The sequence below is a fragment of the Pteropus alecto genome, unplaced genomic scaffold (genome assembly GCF_000325575.1).
Source record: "Pteropus alecto unplaced genomic scaffold, ASM32557v1 scaffold40, whole genome shotgun sequence".
NCBI lineage: Eukaryota > Metazoa > Chordata > Mammalia > Chiroptera > Pteropodidae > Pteropus > Pteropus alecto.
In genome coordinates, this window is record NW_006431919.1 from 1,325,295 (window position 1) to 1,334,513 (window position 9,219).

At 52.0% G+C, this 9,219-nt stretch overlaps 1 protein-coding gene and 1 pseudogene across 1 annotated transcript in view; one reads left to right on the forward strand and one right to left on the reverse strand.

Moving 5' to 3' along the window:
* Window positions 1-4,387, reverse strand: part of IL17B (interleukin 17B) — a 4,900-nt gene extending 513 nt beyond the window's left edge. Inside the window, exons 1-2 of the mRNA XM_006906381.1 lie at window positions 4,323-4,387; window positions 1,918-2,207 (exon numbers count right to left, since the gene is read on the reverse strand). Of these exons, the coding sequence (XP_006906443.1) occupies window positions 1,918-2,207; window positions 4,323-4,343 (311 nt within the window). The 5' untranslated portion in view covers window positions 4,344-4,387. The remainder of the gene's footprint in view (window positions 1-1,917; window positions 2,208-4,322) is intronic.
* Window positions 834-949, forward strand: LOC112475314 (annotated as a pseudogene).
* Window positions 4,388-9,219: the final 4,832 nt, after the last annotated feature.

Here is a 9,219-nt window from a genome sequence, read left to right on the forward strand (position 1 = left end):
CTCACCACACCCCTGCTTTTCCTAACCCAGATTTTCATTACCACTGCAAGATTGTGCTATGAGGGAGGAAGGGCAGTAATCAGGTCTGTTCTTAGGGAGAAAACTGATCTTGGAAGGCAAGTCAGGTGCCCCAGGGTTATTCAGGTTCAAAGTCACCCGTCACCCAGTTTTCTTTCATCAAGCAAGATGCCCATCCTAGTACTAGATGGTGCTGTGGGGTCGCAAAGAAGCTACAGACCCTGTTTATAGTTGAGAAATAATATATGATCACACTGATGCCTGATCCCCACTGGAAGAGGAATCAGGAGGCCTGGGTTCTATTCTGACTTAGTTTCTATTTATGTAACAAATATTTTTCACACATCACCATGGGAGTGAGTTGTCTTTGATGTTAGGTGTCGACTGATGGACAACATAGACACGTTCCCTCCTAGAGCTGAGAGTTAGGGACTTGTTTGTTGACCTTTCCTTCACTGCGCCTCAGTTTTCTCATCTGCTAAACTTGGGAGGTAAACTTGACTCTAGGACCTGCAGCGTCAGCATCACCTGGGAGCATGTGAGAAATGTAGAATCTCATCCCTCCCCTCAAACTCCTGAATCAGAACCTGCATTTTTATAAGATCGCCAAGAAAGTCAAGGGCACTGTAGAGTGAGAAGGCCAGCTTTGGAGGATCTTTATGGACCCTTCCAATTGCCACATTCCAGATATGGTAGATACTAGTGACATGTGGCTGTTTAAATTTATGGACATGGTTCCATAGTGTAGTGGTTAGCATGTCTGCTTTATATGCGAGAGATCCTGGGTTCACACCCCAGTGGAGCCACAGTCCATGGTCTACGGCCATGCCACCCTGAACAAGCCTGAGGTCTGATCTTGGAAGCTAAGCAGGGTCAGGCCTGGTTAGTACTTGGATGGGAGACCACCTAGGAAGACCAGGTGCTGTAGGCATAAATAATAATAATAAATAATAATAAAAATAAATAAATAAAATGAAAAATAAAACGATAAATTTAAATTAATCAAAACCAACTCCTCGGTTGTGCTAACCACATTTCGAGTGATCAATGGCCACATGAGGCTAGTGGCTACCATGTTGAACTTTACATCATCAGAGAAAACTCTATCGAACATGCTATTCTAGAGTTTCAGGACATAAGTTGCATGGCTAGAAAATCTTTGGCCTGGGTTTGCGAGTGAAGAAATAAACTTCAGAGTTAGTTTATTTCTTCATTATTCATTCAACACACATTCATGGGGCCCCTTCTGCATGCCAGGTTCTGTGCTAGGAATCGGAGCTACAACTAAGGTAAGACACCATCTCTGTCATCTAGGGGCAGAGGGTTGTGACTCTCAAACCTGGCTGTACATTCTAATCATGAGGAGATGTATAAAATACCATTTTCTGGGCCTCGGCCCTGGAGGCTTTGATTGGGTGTGGCATGAGAATCCTTAGAGGATTCTGATGCAGGCCTCGGGAGGGTCAGAGTCTAGCACGAGATAGATGCGGACACAGCCAGCTCGGTATTGCCTGAAAGTGCTATAATTGCCAGATGTATACGAGGCACCCTGAGCTGAAGAAAGTGACATTCAGGGAAGGCCTTGCAGGCGCTTCATCAGGGACTTGGAGAACAATAACGGCAGTGCTCTCTCTACATGGTTATCTCATTTAATAACAAGCCTATCTGTGACGTAGGTACTACTAGCACCTCCATTTACAGTTGAGAAAACTGAGGCTCAGAGAAGCTAAGCGACTCACCCAAAATCACACAGCAGGTATGAAGCAGAGCCAATATTCAAAAGCAGACATTCAGGCCTCTGCATCCAAGATCTTAACTGTTACAATTATGGGGACAGTGGACAAGGTATCCTCCACCCCCCCACACATAGATTGCCCACAGCTGCCCAACCCAGCCTACCTGTAGCCCCAGGGTGACAGGCTCCTCTTGTTGGACAGCCACAGCTGCAGATTGACCTCACACTTCCTCCTCGCTGGCTCGGAGCTATTCCTCAACTGGGCCACCATCTCCCCAAGGTTCCTCTCATATTCCTCCATGCGAGCGTATGGCTTAGCCCGCGATACCAGGTCCAGCGGCACTTGATGAGGCCCAGGGGCCAGGGGCCCAGGCCTCCCTTGCCCCTTCCTCTTGCTTTTGGGATTCCTGGGCTGGCCCAGCCCCAGGAAGATGAAGATAGCGAGAAGAAACAGCTGGGGAGGAAGGCCACAGGTCAAAGGTGAGAGAGCCAGATCTCCCTCTGGGCAAGGAAGGGAAGAGAGAAGAGGAAAGTCATGGGGACAACCCTCACTTGCCATGCTCTGGCCTGGTCCCACCAGCCCAGGTACCACACACGTGTACCAGTACTCGTACGCGCCACACTCATCACGAAGTCCTGTCTACTGCACCTCTTAAAAATCTCCCACCCATCCACTTCTCTCTAACCGCCATCCTCACTTCCCTAGACAGCTCAACAGCCTCCTACCTAGTCTCCCCAAATGCCCCCTGGCTTTCTCCAATCAACTCTCCGCACCAGGGCTAAGAACATCTGCTGGAAATACAAATTCGATAATGTCATCTTTCTGTGGGCCTGAGCTCTCCCTCCTCAAATCGCTCCCGGCTTCCCCTCATACCAGTACTTCAGCCTCTGACCTTCTTTCAATCCCTTCCTCTCGCCATGCTCCTTCCTGCCACAGGGACTTTGCACAGGCTGCTACCTGCAGAGCCCTGCCTCTCTTCACCTTCTACACACCGCTCACCCCTCCAGTGTCACTTCCTTAGGGATGCTCTGGTGGACCTTATTGGGCTCTAAACACCACATGTCTCTTGCGTGACTACAGTCTTACAGTTCATATGTGAGATTTTTTTATGTCTGTCCCCCGCTAAGCGCAGATTCCATGAAGGCAGGCACTGCATCAGTTTCCACACATGGTCTTATCCCCTGTGTCTGAGTAAATGAGTGGCTGTCACCATCCCTGCCTTCTGTAGCCTACAGTCTGGGAGAAAGAACAGATGGTGAACAAGAAAACAAGCGCCTAAATCTCACTAGAGACAAGTACAATGATGGGACCCTGCAGCGCATGAGTAGGGAAAAGCAGGGCCGCCACTCAGCCAGGTGGGAGTGGAGTTGTCCTGCAAAGCCTCTCTGGGGAGCAGGCATGTGGTGCATACAAGGTTTGAAGAATAAAAAGGGAGGCAGATGCGGGCAGAGGGAGTCTAAACATCTTACAGGGAGGGAGAAGCGTGTGAGTGGAGGTTTGAGTTTGCTAAGAGCTTTGCTGAAAGGAGACAGTGAGGCTGAAATGGAGTGAGCAGAAGGAGGGGGTGGGAGATGAAGTTGAGGAGATGGGCAGCTCTCTACCAAGGATCTCCGTTGGACTCCATGACACCTGTGTTCCCCTCCTCCATTCCCGACCCCTCTGCCCGCCCTGCCCTTCACCCACTCCTCACCCACTCACATCCACCTTCACCTGCCGCCGTCCAGAACCAGAGCACCAGGAAAGCCTCTGGCTCGCAGAGAGGACCTGAGGGCTTGGCAGAACCCTGACTTCTCAGGAAGCCGGGAGAGAAGGGCCAGAACTTGAATGGGGGCCAAGGCTGGCCAGAAGTGGGGAACCTTCAGGGGGAGTTTCATCTCTCATCGAATCCAGCAAGGCTCCTACCTGCCCTGTGTCCCTCACCCCACCACCCGCATGGAATGCGCTTGACTTATCCAGGCTACCCAGCATCTTGACCCTTGCAAACACGTTTCGGCATAGCCCCTCTTGGCAGAGCCATTTCCTGGCACAAAATCCGTAACAGAGATTCAAGTCGCTAAATTCTTTCTTACTGGTCCTAGATTCCGGTGCAGAAAAATGTCTTCCTAACAATAGGCTGTCTCATCTCATTTGAGCTTCCCACTCAGTCTTCTTAAACTCAGAGAAACCCGGACTAGAATCGAAGTCCCCCTTTCCTTACGTTACAGATGAGAAACAGAGACACAGAAAGACTGGCCCAAGGTCACACAGTCTGGCTCTCAGGACCCATGGATTCTTTGGAAAAACCCCGATAACTGAGTTTGCCAGAATCTCCCCAGATGCCTTTGGCCTGTAAAGGCTTCCGTGTAGATGGGCCGAGCCCAGTTCAGGAGCCTGAGCTACTGGCCATGGCCAAAGGATCTGAGACCAGTCTGTTTCTCTCTCGTCCTGGGGGAGAGGACAGAGAGAGAACTTGCCTCTGTAGGTTCCAAGCCAAACAGAGGCAGCCATTAATCAATAGGAAAGAAGTAACAAAACATTCAGGCCCAAAGAAGGAGTGGGGGTGGGGTGGGGTGGGGGAGCGCCACGTACCAGGTTGTACGGCCAATCCATCCCGATGAGCCAGGCGGTGGGCCTGCAGCTGCCGCCTGCCTGGAACCCCAGATGCCTCCGCCAAGAGAATGGCAGCAACAGGATGGAGCGAAGCAATTATAGCTCATCAGGGGGCTGCTGGGGGTGGGTGGGCTCGTCATGGCTGGGAGCCTTGGGCCCCCAGCTGGCTGGGCCTGGCGCAGTGGCAGGCGGTGAGGGGAGTGGGGGCAGGCCAGGAGCCGGGCTGAGGTGCCCAGGGGCTGTTGACTGAGGGACAATGCCCTGTGTGTCTGGTGGGGTTCTGGCGGGTGGCACCTCCGCCTGTGGCCTGCGGCCTGCCGGCCGGCCAGCACCCACAGGACCAACTAAGACAATCAGCTTCGTTTGCTTTGGGGATGGCAAGGGGGTGAGGGCAGAGGAGGGATGGGCTGTCCGTTGGTCAGGAGAGCAAATGTTCTCGGAGTGTGCTGGCCAGGAGCAGGACACAGGCTCCCTCTCCCAGCAAAACAGCCTTGGACACTCTGGCCTCAGCCAGTCTCAGGTGAGCTCAGCGGCCCTTAATGACCAGAGACCCACTTCCTTAGTTCGCAGGCAGGGAAACTGAGGCTGGAGGAGGAAAGGACTTGTCCGGGATTACACAGTGAGTTACAGATGACAGACCTGGGGTTCATACTGGTCTTGTGCAGGGATCTACCCACCAGCCCAGGCTGTTTTCCTTGGGATATTTTCTGTGCAATTCCGGCCTGCTGGGAACACATTCCTGAAACTGTGTTCCCACACGGGCTAAGTCTTGGATCCATAAGGACTTCATGGGTGGTTCTTCTGGCCTTCCCGATGCAGTGCTCCGCCTCACGTAAAGGTCTCCACTCTGGGGGCCTGGCCCTGTGTGATCGTGACTTTGATTCTCCCTCAGCCCCAGTCTCCATCTCTGTAAAATGGGTGTCATGCCCAGGAATCAGCAGCGGCCTGGCCCGTTTCTCTCTGAAATTTTTCTGACTTTCAGGTCCCACATCTCTAGAATGGGGATCATCAGAGCACCCACCTTTTGGGGGCTGTTATAAGGAGTAAAGGAAACAACCCATGATAAACAGCTGGCACAGTGCTTGGCACGTAGTAACTGCTCAATAAACACTTAGCTGTTCGTTATGAAAATTATTATAAAATAACTTCATAATCATTTTTATAAACATTAGCTGTTCTAATTAGCCTTAGAGCTAGCACAATTCGCAGTGGTCAGCCAAGTCTCCTTTCTACCACCTCGGGCCCATCCTCCTCGTTGAGAGAGCTGTGAGCTTCGCTGGCTCCGGGGACAATTTCGTGAGCTCAGGTGACCCCAGGGTCTACGTGTGTTGGAATCACATGCTGAACTGACCAGCCCCAGAGGGTGAGGTCTCTCACTCGAGTGAACAGCCCAGCCGATTGTGAGCGAGCGAGTCCACCCAGGGAGGCGGAGGAGGAGGGCGTGGAAGGGAGTGTAAACGGGGCAGAGGAAGGACACTGTGAACCGACGTCCAGGACTGCACCGTCTTACTGAGGGCCACTCTTGGCCATTTACAGGAATTGGCCGAGGGGAAGAACGCAGGGTGCGAGGCGCTCCTGAATGTCACAAGATTAATCTGTCTGGGGCAGGTTTCCACAGCATAACTGAGAAACTGGCTGAGGCTCGAGCTCATCCAGAGATACCACCATATTTGGTCAAATACTAGACAGGGCTCTATTCTATCACTGGAAACTCCAGAGGGAGGGGGACTCTGAAAATACCTCCTCAGACAGCAAGAGCCCCCACTCCCACCCCAGGCTGTCCCAGCCCCACTGCCGCTGTCCTTCGAACCAGTGAAATAGCCAGTGTGAGGGGGCGAAGGATGGGCACAGCCTGGTTGTGTTCTGTGCAGCCTTATTGCTACCCTTCTGCTGTTGCTGGCAGTGGGGTGGGTCCAACAGGCAGCTGGGGTGACCCCTCCCTGCCTCCACAGAAAAGTGGGGAAATTAAAAGAGGGGGACTGGGCTGAAGGAAGTTTCTCTGCTTCTCAAGACCCCTGAAACCTCCATTTTTCCTCATCGTTTGTGCCTGTCTCCCAAAGACAGGAATTATCAGTTTCCCCAGCTTCCGACTTCAGTGTTTGTTGATGGAGATTCCACAGTCCAGGCTCCGAAGTTTGAACTTAGCAGGGCCCAGAATCTGCACTTTAACAAGACCTGTCTGCTAAGGTACAGCATAGGGAATATAGTCAACAATATTATAAGAACTACGTTCGGTGCCAGGTGGGTACTAGATTTATGGGGCCATTGTAAGTTATGTAAATGTCTAACCACTGTGCTGTATTGGGTACTAGATTTATGGGGCCATCACTTTGTAAGTTATGTAAATGTCTAACCACTGTGCTGTACACTGAAAACTGATATTGAATGTCAATTCTGATTGAAAAATTAAAAAATAATTTTTAAAAAGCCCCATAGGTGCCACAGGGGTTGTCACCCATCCTATAGCTTATTCCTCCACCACAGCTCCATTTTACCACAAGAGGACCAAGGCCCAGGGAGAGGACAGGCCTTACCCAAGTTCACACAGCAAGTTAGTGCCAGGACTGGGGAAAGCTGGTTTGAGCACAACTCAGTCTCCTCATTCTTACTACTCATCCCCAAAACTTTATACATACAGCTCTGGGCCAAGCGGGGCTGGAGGGGCCCAGAAGCCAGGCCAGTCCTTCTGGGAACCCCAGACCCCTCCCAGTGGGGAGGGGGAGCTGTGGGGTACCCAAGCAGGTGTTGTGGGGAAACAAGAGTGGGCCTAGTGACCATCACTGAATTTTCCATTCTTGGCCAGCTCAGGCCAGGAAAGAGGCCCCTTCCTCCAGCCTTGATTTCTAGAAAGCACTGAAGGGTGTGCGTTCTGGCAGACCACCATGGGACCCAACTCCACAGGTCAGACAGAGCCAGGCCCGAGAGGCAAGCATAGCAATTTGGACTTCGGAGGCTCCTGCCCCACAGCAAAGTCAGGGTCCTTAATGTCTTTATACATGAGAGGTGGTCAGAACACAAGAGCGAGGGAAAGTGGGGGATGCTGGGATGAAGAATGTAGAGCGGGAAGCAGGGGGTGGTCTCACAGAGCCACCAGAGCCCCGGCTCTAGGCCTGGCCCGGAACAATGCTGCACTCACCGCCAGGTGGCACCACCAGAAAGCGAGACATCCCTGAAGAGCATGCAAACCCTGATGGAACTTCCAAGCTAGCCACTTCTGGAGTAGGCCCTCGGGCTGAAAATGAGGGGACTGGATAAGTGGCTGCAGGTCCTGTGCCTGTCCCTGATTGGCCAAGTGACCGCATTGTTGATAAGGGCCAGTGCCCAGAACACCTTCTACATCAGAGCAGGGATGGCACAGCTGGCCAGGAGTTGGGGTGGGGCAGAAGGGTTTCTGTCTGCTGTGTAAGTGAATCTCTTCATTTGGAGCATCTACTATGTCCTAGGCCCTAGGCTTTGGCACCTGGACACCATAATTTTTAGAAAATAACAATTAGTAATGATAATAGCTATTGCTTAACATCTACTTACTGACTGCCAGAGAGTAAGCTAAGTCCTTCAGGTGCAGTGTTTCATTAAATCCTCCCAACCACCCTGTGCTGAGGTCTTAATTTTCTCCTGCATCTAGAATGGGGAAACTGAGGCTCGGGGAGTCAAAATCATAAAAGATTCAAAGCAAGTTTGTCTGGTTTCTGCACATGCTGTTTCTTGCAGTGGGGGAAGGAGAGAAGCATTGCATCCAGGACAGGAGGGGGAACGTCCAGTTGGTCACTTGGTCATCAGGGGAGGTCTATGTTTGCCTCAGCCTCACCCTGACACCCTCAAACAAACTGGACCCTGTGTGTTGTGAAGGTCACTCAAGGGGATCTGAGAGCCTCCAGGGTGTGGGCACAGCACCCAGCAATGTCCCTGACGCGTAGTAGGCATTCACCAAATATTTAATGCATTGACTCAAACCAAGTGTCTGTCATACAAGGTGATGATGCTGGGATGAAGAATGGGAGGCCAAAGCATCGGGGACTCGGAGGAAGAGGTGCAGCCCAGGGGCTAAGAGTTCAGACTCCAGAGGTTGACAGACCTGAATTTTAATCCTGCCTCTACCAGTTCACAGCTGCGTGAACTTGGGAACGTTACTTGACTTCTCTGAACCTTAGTTTCTTCCGCACAGTGGAGATAATAATAATTTGGCTCTCAATGGATTGTCGTGAGGATCAAATGAGATGATGCACATTAATGTACTTAGCAGAGTACTTGACAAAAGTAGGCGCTCAATGAATGGGAGCTGTAATTGTCACTGTCATTGTTAAAACTTTTGAGTCGGGCCTTCAAGGATATTTCTCAAGGTTTCCTAGGCATTGTTAGGTGGGGACAAGGCAGAGGCCCCATCCCCAGTGGGCCCAACCTGGAGCCTTGGCTGGGCCAGGAGGACCTGTAGGATTCAATATAAAGGCCTATCCAAGTGGACCTAGTAAGGTTGGGGGAGGCGGGAGGAGACTAGCCGGCGCCTCTGCTGCGAGATGGAGGGGGGCTGTGGCCAGGAGGGTGCATCCTTCACAGGAGGTCTTGGCTTTCCTGCCATGCTGCCCACCCCACCCTCCACCCTCCCGGGTCGGAGTCTTTCTCCCAGGCCCATATTTGCACAAATGCCTGCCTCACTGCTCACTCCAGAGCCCCAGCCAAGAGGCACTATTTTAAGCTCCCTGAACGGGAACACTGTTGGTGGGAACAGACCCAGCCAGCAAGCTCCCAGTTCTCAAAAAAGGGAACGGCTTGGGTGAATGGGCGGCCCCTGGGATGTGCAGAGGGGCTGCCACATCCACATGACCCTCTGCCCAGACTGGGTGCCAGTGCCTCCTCCCCAATGGGGGCAGGAGGACTG